This window comes from Candoia aspera, chromosome 1 (assembly GCF_035149785.1).
Source record: "Candoia aspera isolate rCanAsp1 chromosome 1, rCanAsp1.hap2, whole genome shotgun sequence".
NCBI lineage: Eukaryota > Metazoa > Chordata > Lepidosauria > Squamata > Boidae > Candoia > Candoia aspera.
In genome coordinates, this window is record NC_086153.1 from 279,149,734 (window position 1) to 279,168,253 (window position 18,520).

Below are 18,520 nucleotides of genomic sequence, written 5' to 3' on the forward strand. Positions count from 1 at the left end.
GAGATTCTGTAACCCAGATAATCTATCTGAGATTTGTGAAACTCGCACTTAGAGAGCTTGGTGAATAACTCTGCTTTGCGGAGTTTCCTGAGCACCTGCTCAATCAAGTGTTCATGCTCCTCTTCAGTTTCAGAGTATATCAACACATCGTCTAAATAGACGAGTACCCCCTTGAACAAGTGGTCGTGCAAGACCTCGTTAATCAATTGCATAAATACCCCTGGTGCCCCTGCCAAACCAAACAGTAACACTTTGTATTGGAATGATCCCAGTGGGCAATTGAAAGCCGTCTTCCACTCGTCCCCCTCCCGTATGCGTATGCGGAAATAGGCTTCTCGCAAGTCCAGTTTGGAAAATATTTTGCCCTTTGCCAGATGTGCTAATATGTCTTTGATTAGGGGTAAAGGATATTTGTTGGATATGGAAGCCGCATTTAAACCGCGGTAGTCTGTACAGAGTCTTAATGTCCCATCCTTTTTCTCCCTGAACAAGACTGGGGCTCCAACTGGCGAGTTTGCGGGCTTGATGAAGCCTCGTGCTAAATTCTTGTCCACAAACTCCCACAATGCTGCCAGTTCTTTCTGTGTCATTGCGTAGATTCTGGGCTTTGGCAAAGGTGTGTTGGGGACCAGTTCTATCGCACAGTCAGTCTTTCTGTGGGGTGGGAGTTTGTCCGCTTCTTTTTCCCCGAACACATCTGCAAACTCAGCGTACCTGTCTGGTAAGCCTTCCAGGGCCGCTGCAGCCAGGTGTGTGGTTGTAGACGCTGCCCTCCCCACTGCAGCATGGGGAATTCATTCCCATGTGGGTGCTTGGTAGAAGCCGTCTGTAAACGTGATCGTCCTGGTTTCCCAATTTATGTAGGGGTTCCTCTGTACCAGCCACGGAATGCCCAAGATGACTAAAGGGTGGCCCACCGGTGCCACGACAAATTTCAGTCTCTCCCGGTGGCTGCCTAACTGCAGCGCCACTTCTCCGGTGAATTGGGTGACTGGGCCCCCTCCCGCTGCCGAACCGTCCAATTGAGTAAAAACTATGTGGTGCTGAAGTGGAAAGCATGGGAGATTTAAAGTGGCAACCATGTCCGGGTGCATTAGGCACCTGGAACAGCCCGAGTCTATTAGGGCCCAAACTTCCATTGGCTTCTCCTTGGACTTTAGTTTAACTTTTACGTACAGGGTGGGACAGTTGGCACTCACCCAGGTGTCACTGCGCCCATTCTCCTCCTCCACCTGCCCTCTGGCGCTTCTCAGGGCAGGTGGCTGGCGTTTCCCACCGGTTCTTCCTTGTCGCTTTCCTCCTCTTCAATGGAGTAAGGTAGATCTTTTGCTCCGATCTCTCCACTGGCCGCTGGCATCTTTTTGGGTGCTGCGGGTGGTTTGCCCGGCATTTTTCCTGGCCTGTCAACTCCCTTTGTTTTGGGGCATGCTGCCACTTTGTGGTCCTCTTTCCCGCATCGAAGGCACTGCCCCTTGGCGAACCGTCATTCCCTCTCCTCTCTCCAGGGTTGGGGTGCTGGTCTCACTGGTCCTGCAGTGGTTTGGGGTCCCTTTGCCGTCACTGCTTGTTGCGCCATCCTCTTGGCTTGTAGGAAGTTTTCCTGGGCATTTTCCGCCTTACCAGCCAGCAGTATCCACTCGATTAGAGTGTTTGGGTCATCTCTGCAGAGTGCCCACCTCAGAATGTTCAAGTTCAGGCCCTCTTTGAATCATTCAATTAGGGTAGACTGTGACCAGTCCTCCACCTTTCCAGCCAGTGCTTGAAATTCCATGGCATAATCTGCCACAGATCGTTGCCCTTGGCTGATTCCCCTTAGGGATCTTTTCGCTCTCTCCTTCTCTAAGGGATCTCTGAAGTGCAGATCTAGCGCCCAGAGGAACTTGTCACAGTAGTCGAGCTCTGGGGCATCTGCCTGGCATAGCTGGACATACCAGTCAGCCGCCCTCCCTTTGAGTTTGTTCGCAATGGCATTAATTTTGCCCTTTTCCGAGTGGAAATATGGCCCAAATTCTTCCATGTAATTTTTTGTGTTCGTCAGGAAGAATGATAATTTTGCTGGGTCCCCGTCAAATTTGACCCCGAGGTCTTTCACTCCCATTCTCGGTGGGCTCCAAGCCACATCTGGGCGTCTGGGCGTACCTCGGGCTGCTGGGGTTCTCCGGTCTCGGTGTGGGGATTCCCTCAACCGGATTCCGGGCGGCATTGCTTCCGTCTCGTGCCGGCTCCAGCCTCTTCCCAGCGGTCGCGTCTCCAGGGGGGGAGGGGGGGAAGATGCTCTCCTGGCGGGTTCTGTGAGGTGAACTCTGCCCGGCGCTGCTTCAGCCTCCTGCCATCTCCATCCCCGCCCTGGCTGTCGCGTCTCAGGGATGGGAGGGGGGGGTGATGAGCCTCTGGTACCTGGTTCCAGCTCACCCCTTCCTCAGGATTCCCACTCGACTGACAATCTCAGGAGCAGCTGTTCGATCGACTCCAGCCTCGATTCCACTATGCTTAGCCACTCAGCTGCCTGGGAGCCTTCCTCGGTCCGTCTGCTCCGGCTCCTTCCCTCAGCTCCTGCGATCGTTGGGGACAGCCGGTCCCGCGGCTTCTTAGACGCCCCGAGCATCCCGGGCAGGGATTCCGCCGTCTCGTCCAGGGTGACCCACTCGCCCTGTGACTCTCTGGTGGCTTCGAGTGTCCGGCTCCTCCTGGTCTCCTCCTCCTCTGAGCTTGATCCCGAATCCTCCTGGACTTTGTGCCGTCTGGGAGTGGGGTTCTTGCTGATCGCTCGTGCCGTGGAGTTGGGTGACCCGTCGCCGGTTCTCTGGTAGTCACCTCTTCGGGGGCTGAGTCTTTCCATCGCCAGCTGGGATCCCTCACAGATGAAATCTGGAATGGTGCTAGCGGAATTTTTTTTTTTTTCCGATTCCCGTCTTTATGTGATGGTTGCCCTTATTCCAATAAGACACGGACTCACTAGCCAGGCTAAGGATTTCCGGTTTATTGGGAATAGAATGCATACACAAAGAAAGACGGGAATGAGCACATGGCGTGCGGGGTAGCCCGTAAATACCCGCGGTGCAGACCTGGCCCTTCTCCACCCCCCATTGTCCCACAGTCCGGATCCGGAGTCTTGATGGGCAATCAGGGTGCGATTCCAGAGCCTTGATGGGCGATCAGAAGGATTAGCGCTGATCGCCTCTGTCTTCTTCCCGTGTCCGGCGCAGGCGTGTCCCCCGGGGTAAGGCGGAGATGTCCGGGAGATATGATGATGGCTTCTCTGGTCAGGGCAAAGGTATGTCTCCTTTGTCCTTTATTTGGTTTTGCATCTGACTGTTTAAAGGATTAGTATTATTCCTTCCTCCTTCCTCCCCTTTTCCGGAAAGGCATGCTCCCCATTGTGATGCATGATTGCATTGCAACAGGGGACATGACAATATGATTCTTTAAAATTACAGGACTTGGGAACTGCAAAAGGAAGCCAGTAAATGTGAAATTTGGAAGACAGGAGGGAGAATACCTCTATTTCATATAGGGACTTATTGTTCTAGAACAAAGGTAGACAACTTGGAGGCCCAGGAGCACACTCTGGTGGTAGAAGGTACCTCCCCCCATAAGCTTCTAAAATGTGGGGTGCATCCTCTGGAGATCTTCAGAAGTTTTTACTACCCCGTAATGTTAAATACAACAAGAGGAGAACTTCATTTAAAACATGGCTGGAAAATAACTGCACTTACTATAATGAATTTTAAAGTGTGAGTGTAAAATAAAATGCAGCTGTCTTACCACTCCTATTATTTTTAAAATGTTTTTTGAGCATTCCTGGAAGGTCACGTGCAGCCAGGAGAAGTTGTGAACTCCTACTAGAGAATGTTGACTGGAAATCTTTGCTTTTCAGACTCTGTGTTGGATTCTCGACCTAACCTATTGATGGAAACAGCAGACCAACCTTTGTCTGTGGTGGATACTGGGTTTTTCATCAATACCAGCTACCCACCCCTTTTAAGACCAGAGAGAAAAGTGGATGTTATACTACATTTAAATTATAGTGGGGGAGCACAGACTTTGGTAAGAGACATCAACCTAACCCTACCTTTAATCTTTTGCATTGGAGTCAATGCTGAACTCCACGATATTTTAAGAGTACCCTAATTTCACAGGAGATATATTTGCCTCTTTTGTACCCACAAATTTGGATAAGTTATGTAAGTTTTTAAAAAGTCAGGTGTTTACCTGCTATGGACTCTTGCTTATTTTGGCAAAGATTATTTTTTTGTGAAGAATATGGCTAGCCCAGAGTAAGTTAATTCTGGATCAGGACAGGGATTTTTTCTGTAGAAATTTTAAGAGTTGGAATTTCTCTTGAACATGGTTGTGTGGGTGTCATTGTTTCCAAGTTTCTAAATATTTATGTAGATTTTAGGTGCTGAGTTCACGTGTGGTATTTGTTGTTTATACTTTATTATGATCAACAATCCACTTTAAAACATAAACTCATATGAAAACAGAATACTCAGGGATGCAGTATATGATGAGATGTTTAGCCACTACAACACAAAACTAAGACCCAGTTTTGATAAGGCTGATAATACTAATATTTGAATCCGAAAATAGAAGCTTTTTGTAATAATGGTCTGCTTGTCCTGGATACTGCTACAGATGAGGTGAAATAGGGATGTATAGAGAATTCTATACGTCCCTATAAAAATTATAGTACAGCAATACTAGACAGTATATAGCACCATTCTGTTTTACTCTACTTATATGTGTTGGTACACAGTTAGTTTTGCTTGGTACGTGACTAATACTTACTTTTTGATAATTTATTCACATAGAATCTGGACCAGTTTTCAAAATATGTCTCTGAGCTGGGAGTCCCATTCCCTAAGACAGAGATCAGTGAGGAAGATAGGAACAACCTGAAGGAGTGCTATGTTTTTGAAGACAAAGAAAATGCAGCTGCTCCCTTAGTGCTTTTTTTCCCCCTGACCAATGAGACCTTCAGAGCATTTGAAGCACCTGGTAAGTTCTGAAAGAACATTTTGCTTCCCAGCATTGAAATAATGCTACTTCCCAAGATAATCCAGTCCTATCCAGGCACTTAAGCATTCCTTTAATTTATTACTCATACTGTGATCGCTATATCTGAAAAATGAATTGACCATGTGTAACCTGAATTTAAGCAGATAATAAAAATAATTGTTTGTTGGCTTCATTATGCAGCCACCCCTCCAATTAATAATGGTACATAATGGTACACAATGTACCATTATGTAAAGGTACATAATGCCTTTACATATCATGCTAAACCACGCTTTGTTTTATCTATGGTTTTGTTGAACAAGCACACTCATCATGCTAAATCATAAACTTGTGTTTGGTAAATGATAGTAATTGGATTACCATATCATCCTAAACTTAATTTGCAAACTGAGCCAATCTTTTTCATTTCCCACTTTTTCTTCCTAATTCTTTATTGATTATGTAATAAAAAAAGAGAAACACTTGAAAATGAAGGAGGTACAAAATTTCGTATTGGTAAAGCAAAGTATTTTGCATTATCAGGCCACATTAGTTTCAGAAGTTTTGGATGCTTGAAGATTATTATCTCAAATTTTGGTACTGTTCAGTTGGATATTTTCTCTTCATAAACACTTCTTTACTTCTGTCATTTCGAGGTGTCAAATTCCACTGAGATTATACCATTAAAGTCTATCCAACAGTCTATCCAATGTGACTATGTTTGCTACTGTAGACTGAAGCAAATATACCTTAAGCTTTTTATTTTTTTATATTTCTTTTTTATTAAACTTTATTAGATTGTGAAGATAAAAAGATAAAAATTAAGGTAGAAAGTAAAAAAAACAGAATGGAAAAAAGAGAAAGAACAAGTCAAAGGTACAAGAAAAAAAAATACAGAAAAAGAATGACTTCTGACTTTCTCTGCAACAGATATATGTATAAATTTACACTGAACTCTTACTCTAAGTTTACAAAGTTTTTTTTTTATATTTCCAGTGTTGGGTCATTGCTGAAAAAGTCCTGTCCCTGGTCTCTGTCAATCTAGTATTTCTCATGCGATGAGACAGAATGTAGAGCTTTATGGTCTGATTGCAGGGTCTGTGAAGGCTTCTATACTTGCAGCCAGTCATTCAGAAAATTCAGACCTACCCTGTTTGAAACTTTAAAACATAGTTGAATCATTATTCATGGGATGGGAACTCCATTTTTCAGAGTAATTCTGGGAGAGCAGTAACGGCCGCAGTGGAGTGGGTTGCAACAAGAAGTGGGCTGCTCCATGTTGCTGGGCAGGGCTGGCATTTTCAGGTTTTTTTGGATTTGAGTTCTTTGGAGGGAGGGAGAGGTCGCATTTCTGTTTTTTATCTAAAATTAAGTGAAATCTCCAGATAACTTTAAAGGCAGCTCCATGCACATTACAATTATCCAGAGTGGGTATTGGTGGTCCTAAAGGCACCACCATGTTTTTTTGTTTTTTTGTTTGTTTATTCCATCGTGCTGATTTCATGAGTTTAAGAAATTGCACCTGAAACCATAAAATATAAATATTAAAGCGCCCCTCTGACCACTAAACCTGGCATCTCACACTGACTTCCTTCTTCCTCTTTCATTAAAAGCTCTGCAAAAGCGTTCTATTTTCAAATCTCTCCAAAAATTGTGAGGGAGGATACCATTCAGATTTTTGGAGATAAAAAGATATTCTATAGGATAGGAGCCTATCCTGAGAAAAATGCTGGCCTCCTTTCTTTGACTGTACTTGGGGAGATACCTTCAGCATCCCCATTCTGGTTGAATGTACTGAAGGGGTTAGTTTTACCTGTAGTCCTTCAGATATCCAGGTGTAATGGAATTCTCTGGGAACAGGAACGGGGATGTGCAAAATATTGCAAGGCCAGAACAGCTCCTTCCTTATTAGTCATATGGGTAGCAATATCTCCCCAGCATCAAGAGGCAGTTAGAAAGATGATCAAAAGAGGCCTGTCTTAATGTATTTCCTGATAATAAGAGTGTTCAAAGAAAGATACCTTGTTTCCAAGATTCTGTAACTGAACCCCTTTACTTTTGATAAATCTGACTAATGTGACTCTGAGAATTTAGTGTTACTGGTTATGTGTCTGTTACATGCTTAACAACAGGGGCTAGGTGCTATCTATGGTCATTCTGGATGAGTTTAGATGTGATTTCATAAAGTTTTGTGTAATCTTACAGAAAACTAATTTATAAGACACCAGTGTTATATTTATCCTTTGCAGCCAAAGGTGGCGGACATCTGTACAGTCAGTAAAAACAAGGCCTGGAGATGACTGTAGTTCAGATCACGAACTTCTTCTTGCACAATTTAGGATCAGACTAAAGAGATTAGGGAAGACCCACAGATCAGCTAGATATGAGCTCACTAATATTCCTAAGGAATATGCAGTGGAGGTGAAGAATAGATTTAAGGGACTGGACTTAGTAGATAGGGTCCCGGAAGAACTCTGGACAGAAGTTGGCAGCATTGTTCAGGAGGCGGCAACAAAATACATCCCAAAGAAAGAGAAAACCAAGAAGGCAAAATGGCTGTCTGCTGAGACACTAGAAGTAGCCCAAGAAAGAAGGCAAGCAAAAGGCAACAGTCACAGGGGGAGATATGCCCAATTAAATGCAAAATTCCAGAGGTTAGCCAGAAGAGACAAGGAATTATTTTTAAACAAGCAATGCACGGAAGTGGAAGAAGACAATAGAATAGGAAGGACAAGAGACCTCTTCCAGAAAATTAGAAACATTGGAGGTAAATTCCAGGCCAAAATGGGTATGATCAAAAACAAAGATGGCAAGGACCTAACAGAAGCAGAAGAGATCAAGAAAAGGTGGCAAGAATATACAGAAGACCTGTATAGGAAGGATAACAATATCGGGGATAGCTTTGACGGTGTGGTCAGTGAGCTAGAGCCAGACATCCTGAAGAGTGAGGTTGAGTGGGCCTTAAGAAGCATTGCTAATAACAAGGCAGCAGGAGATGACGGCATCCCAGCTGAACTGTTCAAAATCTTGCAAGATGATGCTGTCAAGGTAATGCATGCTATATGCCAGCAAATTTGGAAAACACAAGAATGGCCATCAGATTGGAAAAAATCAACTTATATCCCCATACCAAAAAAGGGAAACACTAAAGAATGTTCAAACTATCGAACAGTGGCACTCATTTCACATGCCAGTAAGGTAATGCTCAAGATCCTGCAAGGTAGACTTCAGCAGTTCATGGAGCGAGAATTGCCAGATGTACAAGCTGGGTTTAGAAAAGGCAGAGGAACTAGAGACCAAATTGCCAATATCCGCTGGATAATGGAAAAAGCCAGGGAGTTTCAGAAAAACATCTATTTCTGTTTTATTGACTATTCTAAAGCCTTTGACTGTGTGGACCATAACAAATTGTGGCAAGTTCTTAGTGGTATGGGGATACCAAGTCATCTTGTATGCCTCCTGAAGAATCTGTATAACGACCAAGTAGCAACAGTAAGAACAGACCACGGAACAACGGACTGGTTTAAGATTGGGAAAGGAGTACGGCAGGGCTGTATACTCTCACCCTACCTATTCAACTTGTATGCAGAACACATCATGCGACAAGCTGGGCTTGAGGAATCCAAGGCTGGAGTTAAAATCTCTGGAAGAAACATTAACAATCTCAGATATGCAGATGATACCACTTTGATGGCTGAAAGTGAAGAGGAACTGAGGAGCCTTATGATGAAGGTGAAAGAAGAAAGTGCAAAAGCTGGTTTGCAGCTAAACCTCAAAAAAACCAAGATTATGGCAACCAGCTTGATTGATAACTGGCAAATAGAGGGAGAAAATGTAGAAGCAGTGAAAGACTTTGTATTCCTAGGTGCAAAGATTACTGCAGATGCTGACTGCAGTCAGGAAATCAGAAGACGCTTAATCCTTGGGAGAAGAGCAATGACAAATCTCGATAAAATAGTTAAGAGCAGAGACATCACACTGACAACAAAGGCCCGCATAGTTAAAACAATGGTGTTCCCTGTAGTAACATACCGCTGCGAGAGCTGGACCATAAGGAAGGCTGAGCGAAGGAAGATTGATGCTTTTGAACTGTGGTGTTGGAGGAAAATTCTGAGAGTGCCTTGGACTGCAAGAAGATCCAACCAGTCCATCCTCCAGGAAATAAAGCCAGACTGCTCACTTGAGGGAATGATATTAAAGGCAAAACTGAAATACTTTGGCCACATAATGAGAAGACAGGACAGCCTGGAGAAGATGCTGATGCTAGGGAGAGTGGAAGGCAAAAGGAAGAGGGGCCGACCAAGGGCAAGATGGATGGATGATATTCTAGAGGTGACGGACCCGTCCCTGAGGGAGCTGGGGGTGTTGACGACCGACAGGAAACTCTGGCGTGGGCTGGTCCATGAAGTCACGAAGAGTCGGAAGCGACTAAACGAATAAACAACAAGTGTTATATTTACACCAGAGATCTAAATAATAGGTAGTATTTAAAGAAGGCCAATGGTACTAATTGTACCAGATTCAAGTGACTGGCTTGACTGCATCTTTGCTATCATGTCCTAGATCAGTCTTCCCTGAGTAGGAATAGAATTGAAATCCAATAATCTGTACCAGACTGAGAAAGTTTGTCTTAAATAGATGGTTTATTGATGAAAGTGTTGCTTTTTTTACAGGCGTGGAACGTTTATCTACTAATATGGAAGATGGCAATGTGGATGTCTCCGGCTTACTTTCCCCATTTGGTACAAGAGAGGTGAGCTTCTCAGAGGACAATTTTGACAAACTGGTGAAACTAACAGAATACAACATCCTCAACAATGAAAACAAGATCATTGAAGCCTTGCATGTTGCAGTGGAGAGAAAAAAGCACCAGAAGAACCAGAAGTAATACGGACCAGTAATACAAATTTAAGCTGTGGTGCTAAATGCAGTTCCAGGATATTAAGCCCTATTAACTTATGAGTAAATATACTGTCTAATATAATATAATGATGTTAATGGACGTAACTGGTAGACTTATAAATAAACTGCAATTTAAAAAATGGCCTTCTGATTTAATTACTGAGCTGCGGTTGAAGGTCATGCTGCTTTTTTAGTTGCATAGATCTGGCACTTCCTTTCTGTTTATGATCAATGTTGTTTTCCTTCCCTTTTGTATTTGCAGTTAGCAGAGGTTACTCTGGACTGCTTCAATATTTATTTAATTGAATTTATATTCTGTTGCAGTCTCACAACATTCAGAACTTTTACAAGATATGCAAAAGGATTCAAACATCCATAATTAAAACAAAAATAAACCAAATCATTAAAAAATCACAAAATTAACAACCACATATAGCATAACAATAACAAGTAAAAGATGGTATGGTGGATAAGCATCGCTGGAATGCTCCCTGGAAAACCTCAGTTTTTTAACAACCTTCTGAGTGCAACAAGGATGAGTCTAGCCTGATCACCACAGGAAGACCATTTTACAGCACTGGGGCTGCCACTGAGAAGAGCACCTTCTAGCTTCAGTTTCCCTCACCTGCCAGAAGTGTGGGACCACAAAGGGTTTCTCCCTCAAAGGTCTAGTAGATCAGGTTGGTTCAGGTCCTGCAGATGCCCAGGTGCCAGGCCATAAAGGGCTTTATATGTTAAAATCAGCCCTTTACTCAGAACTGAGTTAGTAACCAGTGCAAGGACTGTAGTATTGGTGTTACACGCTCCCAGAATCTGGAGCCTGTTAACACATGGGCCACTGTGTTCTGGACCAGTTGTAATTTCCAGGTAGTCTTTAAAGGCAGCCCTGTGTAAAGCTTATTGCAATAGTCTATCTGAGTAGCACTTAGGCTGTGCACCAGCCAAAGCTGAGTAAAGCCAAAATGGGCACATCAGCTAAAGCCAAAGCTTACACATGCTGCTCAGACAGGATACATGGGTGCAGAAGGACCCCCAAATCGTAAGCTTGCTCTTTCACAGACAACATTTGCCTGTCCAGAGATAAGCTCTCATCTCACACCACAATGGACTGGAAACTTCCACTGAAGAATAGCAGAAGCACTGTAAGACAGTGCCTCATATCCCCAACTCCCGTAGGTGATCCAGTAACATACCCACTTTCCATGGTATCAAAAACCACCAAGAGGTGTAAAAGGACCAGGAGAGTGCAGCATTCTGTCCAGGTCCTGACAAAGGTCATCCATGAGAGCAACCGAAACCATCTCCGTTTGATACCTGGGCCTGAAACCTGACTGAAAAGAGTCAGTTAATCCACTTCTTTTGGGGTGCTGTGTAGCTTATCTCTCACCAATGTCTCAACAACCTTCCCCAAAAAGGGAAGGTTGGAGGCTGACCAATAATCATCTAGAATTGCTAGATTCCAAGATGGCATCTACAGAAGGGAGTGCACCACAGCCTCCTTCAAGGCTGTTGGCAGCACCTGTTCATCAGAGAGCATTAACAATCTCACAGATCCAGGTAATCACTTCTCTACCTATACCTCACAAGCAAGAATAGGTAGGGGTCCAAACTATATGTGGCAATAGATAATCTAGACAGCACCCTATCCACTTCCTCAGAGTTCACAAGCCAAAAGATAATATGGAAAGATGGCACCCTAGATGCCACTAACGACTCTCCCCATGAGGAGTCAAGACTTTGGTGAGTCCAAGTGACTTTGTAGGAAGTACCTGATCACTGCAGCCAAGCAAGAGATGTGTCCTAACTAAGCAAGAACCACGCCGAGACGAGGAAGACGTCTCTAGTGCTTTATTACTGCTATAGTAGACAGAAAATCCTACCAAACTGAAGAAGCGTGGGAAAACCCAGACAGATAAACCCCCAAAAGTCAAGGCGGGTCTGTTCTGTGTCTCTTTGAATGACAGCTCAAAGTCTCTAAACTACGCATGCATTTTTGCCCCTGGATAGTGGCCCCCTCCTGTTCACCTTCAGTACTCATGACAAGATGTCTGTAATGATGTCTCCCTAACATGGAAGCTATCAGAATGGTATATACAGTCCATCTTCCCTTAAGCTCTCAGAGAGATACAGATGTTACATTATGTCATGCCCCTGTGTATGGGGATTTATAAGACTTCCACTCCACCCCTTTGTGTGTGGGAATTTCTCTATTTTTACACAGTACATATCCTAAATACAAAACATTAAACAACATTTAATGTCTAAAAGATGTTGTATGATTGCCTGCTGAAGCAATAAGGGAGAAGTGAGCCTGCTTCACCTCCCTTACAGCCATGGTATATGCTTGAACATGAGTATGTACTTGTACTCAGTCAGAATTTGCTTTTTGTCTTTCTTCACTGATGTTCCAAGCATCATTTCTGGGACTTCATTTCTGAGAGGCACCAACTGGGACTGGCCTCCAGAAGGAGGATGCTTGGGAGCAGTTGAGTCCAATGTTTACCTTGGATATTGCCATTGATTCATCAGGGACTGAATCACTTGCCAGAGAGCTGGAAACTTCCCAAGCATCCACTGGAAACCAATAGGATCCATTTAGTGCCTGAGGCCAATCATCTGAATCAGTCCTGCTATTCCACCCCCACCCCCCCGAGGTCACAGGTGACTCTAGGATGTGATTTGACCACAGCAAAAGGGTAGTGGAAATATCTTTTCCCTCCAAATCATACAACATCAGCTCCAAAAAAAAAAAAGACAAGGTATAACATATGACCTTCACCTATCAAGCCTGGATGTTGCTGTGCCCCTAAGGCATAGAGGTTGATGTCCTTCAGCAGAAGGGGAGGGTCTCTACCACCAGCCCAGAGACAAACTCCAGCAGTCCAGGAAGAGATCTGCCAGGCAGCAGGGTGGCTGGTACACCACCAGGCTCTCAAGTTTGTCTCTACAACCCAATGTAACATATAGGCATTCACATCCCAGTATATCAGGAGCAGAGTCATTGACCGCAGATAAGATGACTTGTTACTACCTCTTACCACCTCTTGGCCTTAGTGTTGAGCCTGCTGAAGGATCTGATATGCAGTTGGGCAGATTTCAGACAAAGCAACATCATTGCCATTGCCCAGCCAGCTTTTGGTAATGCTGCCCCATCCACCAGCAAGTCATGGATAAAGGTGGTCTTGTTACAAACAAACCTGGCATTAACCACCAGCACCTTGAAGCCAAGATCTCCAGCAATCTGGTAACCTGTCTCTAGGATGGAGCCATAGGGTAGGAAGTCAAGATAGCCAGCCACTGGACTGAAGGTCACCCTTCTGTCATAATGACTAACCTGATGTATGTCTTGTGCCTTGTTTTTTATTTTATTAAGAACTTGTGGGTTTAAAATGTGTCTCCTGGCACCTTATCTTGCAAAGCTAAAAGGACATATTATTCAGGAAGCGAGACAACAATGTCTTTCCAAAAACAACACATGAGACTAGTGACTCTAATCAGATACAGCTAACTGTAGTGTATCTGATTAGTGACTAGTGTATATAATGACACTATCCGCAAGGGTATTTTCATCCCACTGTTATTTTTGGTCCAACTAGTTTGGCAGGTTTTTCAAACATCCCCAAACTTTCAAAGCTTACGAAGGTAAGAAACAAGGGAAGGAGTTTTTCTTCTGTTATTCTACCTTCAGCTCTCTGAAGAAGTAATCCTCTATTTCCAGCCCATGGGAAAAAAAAAGGATAAAGTTTTCCAGGCTAGATACAACCCAAACTTTGCTGTAGCCTTCTCTAGTTTTCAGAAGGCTACTTTTATCCTCCAGCTGTATTCTTCTCTATTGCTTAACTGAAGTTCTAAACTTCTTTTAGCTACAAGGAAACAAGCCTGTCACACCTTTGTTTAGTTTCCACAATTTGCATGGGTAAGAATGCACATCATTACAGTTCTTTGCCTGGATCCCCTGTCTAGAATTCCAATCTTAGATTAAGGAAAATCATCACTCTCTTTTCCTTGTAGCTCCATTCCACCTGATTTTGGATGTATGAAGTGAGAGAGGCCAGACTATATGAGATTACACAAATGTCTGTTTGATGTAGCCTCTGATAGTTGTATGTCCTTCCTGTGTGGTCCTGTCTCTTCTGTGCATTTGAACCTTATCTGCATTATTCTTGAATGAAATAAAGTGGGAAGGAACTCAAGACAGAAGAGAGGGTGAAACACCAGCTATGCCATCTCTATGGTGTAAAAAATAAGCCAGTTTTTAGATTCCTGTTTCCTGAGTTCTTGAAAACTGTGCAGAGGAGTCAAGGGAGGGCAAATGAAGAAAGCAGCTTTGTCCTATTGTGACACAAGTTCCATCCCTTTTGTAGTGCATCATGACCTTGAGTGCACATATGAAAGGAATGGTGCTTGCACTGTGATGGTGTGATGCTGCTTTCATGCTTTTGAGGAAAGAGTTGGATCCTGTGGGTACCTCTGAGCTAATAATGATTTTGGGGCAGCATACCTGAAGCACAAGTAACATGTAACTGAGTTCTAAAATTTCTAAGTCACTTAATTAATAGCCATGCCAAATTTAGCAGGGAAGAGGAAAGAGAAGTTAGGATCCTTGAATACAGGAGACACAGTATAGTGATCACCATCCATCAGTATTTGTCATGATTTCTTAGGTTATAACTTGACACAAGATTTGATGCAACTTGCGGTCTAGATGTACAACCCATACTGTGACCAACTTTCGTGCTGGCAAACATATGCATGCTGGAGAATTCTACCAGGTATAGCAAATTCTTAGCCTTGACTTGATGCCAGCAGTCAAGTAATATAAGCTGGCACACACAATGGGATGGTAGAGACCCCTTGATCAGGCTGTTGCAATCCTGACCCTGTTTTGACTCCTTAAGAGTCCTCGTATTTACTAATGCACAGGAAGCCTCACTATGTGTTACCAGACCTGGTCTTTACCCAATACCACAAACACCTACCAGAAATTGTAATGAAGTAAAGTAATGTACATTGTAAGGGTGAGTTGACATAAGAATGAAAAGTAGGGATGTCCACCCATTCCTTGAACTAACTGACCTCATGAAGAGCAAATTGGCTCTCCTCGTCTAGCAGGCCATCAGCTTCCACCATCTCCTGAAGTGAGTTGGGGTGGGTCTTGTCTTGGTTTTGCCTTCTCTGAATTATTTTGAGTAATTTCTGCTCTTTTTTAATTACCATGTTTGCTTGATTGTTTTATATAGTTAGGCGTCCATTCAAATAAAGAAGCTTCTGTTTAAAAATTTATTTTAGCCCATTTTTATAACTAACTCAACATTAAAGGATAGGTTGCAGCTTCCTTCATTAATGTTATTAATGCCATCATGATCTTCACTGTAGTTGTCATCAATTGTATTTATATTGTACTTTTCTGACCAGCATCAGTGAAGCTGCAAGTAGATGTCTGGTACACTGGTTCTCTGCTCTTAGCATAATAGTTTGATGAAAATGATTGCTTCACTTTTATGACACTTAAGTGGGGTGGAGCTGCGAGCCAGATTGTAAAATACTTGTTCATCGACTCCTGAACTTAAAGAGCACACATTTGCTTTATCCATCACTGCCTGCTGGGAACCTGTTGTGGGATCTGTCAAACAAGGGACACAATGGGGTTATTTCCAAGCAAACAACAGGTAAGTTGCTCAGGAAAGCCAATTGAATTACAAGTTATCTCACTTGCTATTGAGGAGTTTTAACTAAGACTATATTTTCATACAGTAGTGATACTTCAGTGCAGAATTCTTTGATATCTTCAGTTTTATGAAACATTTATCCTTAAGCAGTTGATTGACATTTTGATATACCTTCATCTTGTTTAGTCCAGCTGGGCACTGAAGGTGGTACTATAAAACTGAGAATGCTAAAACTCAGCTAAGTCAGCTGGCTGACTGGAAGCAAAGGAAACTTTGAAATCCTTGGGAGAGTGGTGCTGTCTCCATCTGTCAACTAGAATGTAGATTAGGTAGCAGTGCTGAGATATTCACATGGCTCTCATCTGTGGGCCAGCTGCAGTGTATGCTTCTTCCTATGCCTCCAGTGTTTGGTGGAGGGGGTGTTCTGTTGATGCTGATAACTAGCTAGTCCACACAGTGAGTCCACGTTCACTGAAACAGATTCAGACATTCAAGCTTGCTTACTTCTCAGAGTGCAACCATAACTTCACAGGGGGGTGGGTGGATGGGTGAATCTTTTGCACTGTACAGGAGAATATCAGAATAGGAGTTTTGTATGGACCTGTCAGCAGTTACACAGAGAAGTTTTCCAAATATGTTTTGGCATTTATAGCCCTCTTTTTTAAAAATGGAATATCTGTCAAAATTCACCAACAAAGGGAGGCACACAAGATTGAAATTTTCAACAAGCTTTTGATAATCATTTTTTTAAAAATGTAAGTTACATAATTACTTTTTTCCTGGTGTGTGAAACTGATTATTTTCAGCATTATAAAACAACATAATTACAAGTAATGAGTTGGGACTGAAGCTTCATAGGTATTTACCCTAATTTATTTGGTTTATTCTTCTCCCTGTCTCCCATATTCATACAAAGCTCTCTTTCCATGGTCATAACATAAAAGTCTAGAATATGTCATTCCCTAATCTTATAATTTTCCAAGTGCATAGTATGCATAAAATGTAATTTTCTGAGAACTTCCAGGTTTATCCATAAATATCTCTGTTAAGTTTAGAATATTGGCAGAACAGAGAGAATCTTTCAGTCCAAAATGATAAGGCATGGAAGAGGCACTTTGCAAGTGCCTATTGTTTCATGCTGCTTGGAAATGATTCAGGTCAACCTGGACCATAGGAAAATAATGAATGACTACGAATAGCTTAAAAGGGATGCGGTGGCGCTGCGGGTTAAACCGATGAGCTGCTGAGCTTGCTGATCGGAAGGTCGGCGGTTCAAATCCGCATGACGGGGTGAGCTCCTGTTGCTAGTCCCAGCTGCTGCCAACCTAGCAGTTCGAAAACATGCCAATGTGAGTAGATTAATAGGTACCGCTTCGGCGGGCAGGTAACAGCGTTCCGTGTAGTCATGCTGGCCACATGTCTGTAGAAGTGTCTACGGACAAACGCTGGCTCTTCGGCTTTGAAACGGAAATGAGCACCGCCCCCTAGAGTCGCACATGACTGGACTTAATGTCAAGGGAAACCTTTACCTTTGCCTTACAAATAGCTTAGTATAGTTTAGTTTATTGATTAGTCAGATGACCATATCAAATCATTACATACCATCAACATAATAAAATAAAATAATAAAATAAATAACATAGATACAACATACCAAGATGTTCAATAAAATATTCAAATAAAATCATCATCTTGGCAGTTACTTTTCTATCTGGAATATATTTTTATTCTTGGCTAGCCATTTTCAGGTTTTCATGCTGGCAAGTGTCTCTATATGAGTTGGAGCACTGATATCTCAGACCCTCTGTTTGAAGATGTCCTTGGCTTGGTGGCTGACCAAAATTAAATAAGGAAGTGAGAAGCCATGCAGCAAAATGGTCTTGGTAAGCTGATTTAATCATGAGGCAGGTTGGGACATACTTGACTGTCCTTCAAGACCCTTTTAGATATGTTATCAGACCATGAATAGCAAAAACACTGCTTGGGTCCACATTGGTGACCCAGATATATCACCCTTATCTTTCTATATCCTAAATTTTAGCTCCTTGGCAGATGGCAAAGTTGGAAAGTGTGTTCAAGTGTGTGGTTAAACCAAATCAAGGTGTTTAGTTATATGAAAGTTCAACCTCTCCAGGCTCACCCTCACGTTATCAGCAAATTAAGAGATCTGCAGATGGCATTGGGGACAGAGATTTCCAAGTTTACTGGTGCCTCCAAATTCTAGGTACAGGTAGTCCTCATTTAAAAACCATTCATTTAATGATGGTTCAGACTTACAACAGTGCTAAAAATACTTCTTACAACCAGTTCTCACTCGTATGACCATCACAGCGTCCCCACACTCATGTGATCACTATTTGGGTGCTTGGCAACCAGTTCGCATTTATGACCATCATGATGTCCTGTGGTCACATAATTGCCATTTTTGACCTTCCCAGCCAGCTTTTGGCAAGCAAAATCAATGGGGAACTGCATGATTTGCTTAACGATCACGTGGTTCACTTAATGCCTGCGGTGATTCACCTAATGATTGCTGTGAAAAAGGTTGTAAAATCAGGTTGGATTTGCTTAATGACCGCTTCACTTAGCAACCAAATTTTGGTCCCAATTGTAGTTGTTAAGTGAGGACTACCTGTAATCACAGTGGAAGTATTTCATGGAATATTTGGAGCTTTGGTAAAGTGGCGATCAAGAAGAAGTTGGGTGTCTATAGGCTATATGAAGGTACATGGGAAGCATTACAGTATTGGTACAGTCATTCCTAGGCAAGGATAGGCTGCTCAGTGGGTTAGATAACAGGAAGTGGGATTGGCCTTACCATGAGACCGAGAGAGGTGGTTGATGCTGGAAGGCAGAAGCAAGGTTTTGGGGAGAATGTCTTCCATAAGCTCCTAGCACAGCCTGCAGCTTTTAGGGGCAGTGGAAACCACAACCTCATTATATTACTG

At 42.9% G+C, this 18,520-nt stretch overlaps 2 protein-coding genes across 2 annotated transcripts in view; both read left to right on the plus strand.

The window, feature by feature from the left end:
• LOC134507572 (cytosolic phospholipase A2 epsilon-like) overlaps window positions 1-9,889 on the plus strand; it is a 58,908-nt gene extending 49,019 nt beyond the window's left edge. Inside the window, exons 19-21 of the mRNA XM_063318345.1 lie at window positions 3,878-4,047; window positions 4,815-5,001; window positions 9,675-9,889. Coding sequence (XP_063174415.1) covers window positions 3,878-4,047; window positions 4,815-5,001; window positions 9,675-9,889 — 572 coding nt within the window. The remainder of the gene's footprint in view (window positions 1-3,877; window positions 4,048-4,814; window positions 5,002-9,674) is intronic.
• Window positions 9,890-15,545: 5,656 nt separating this feature from the next.
• The window catches only part of LOC134507582 (cytosolic phospholipase A2 epsilon-like), a 51,512-nt gene continuing 48,537 nt past the window's right edge, over window positions 15,546-18,520 (plus strand). The window contains exon 1 of the mRNA XM_063318357.1: window positions 15,546-15,572. Coding sequence (XP_063174427.1) covers window positions 15,546-15,572 — 27 coding nt within the window. The remainder of the gene's footprint in view (window positions 15,573-18,520) is intronic.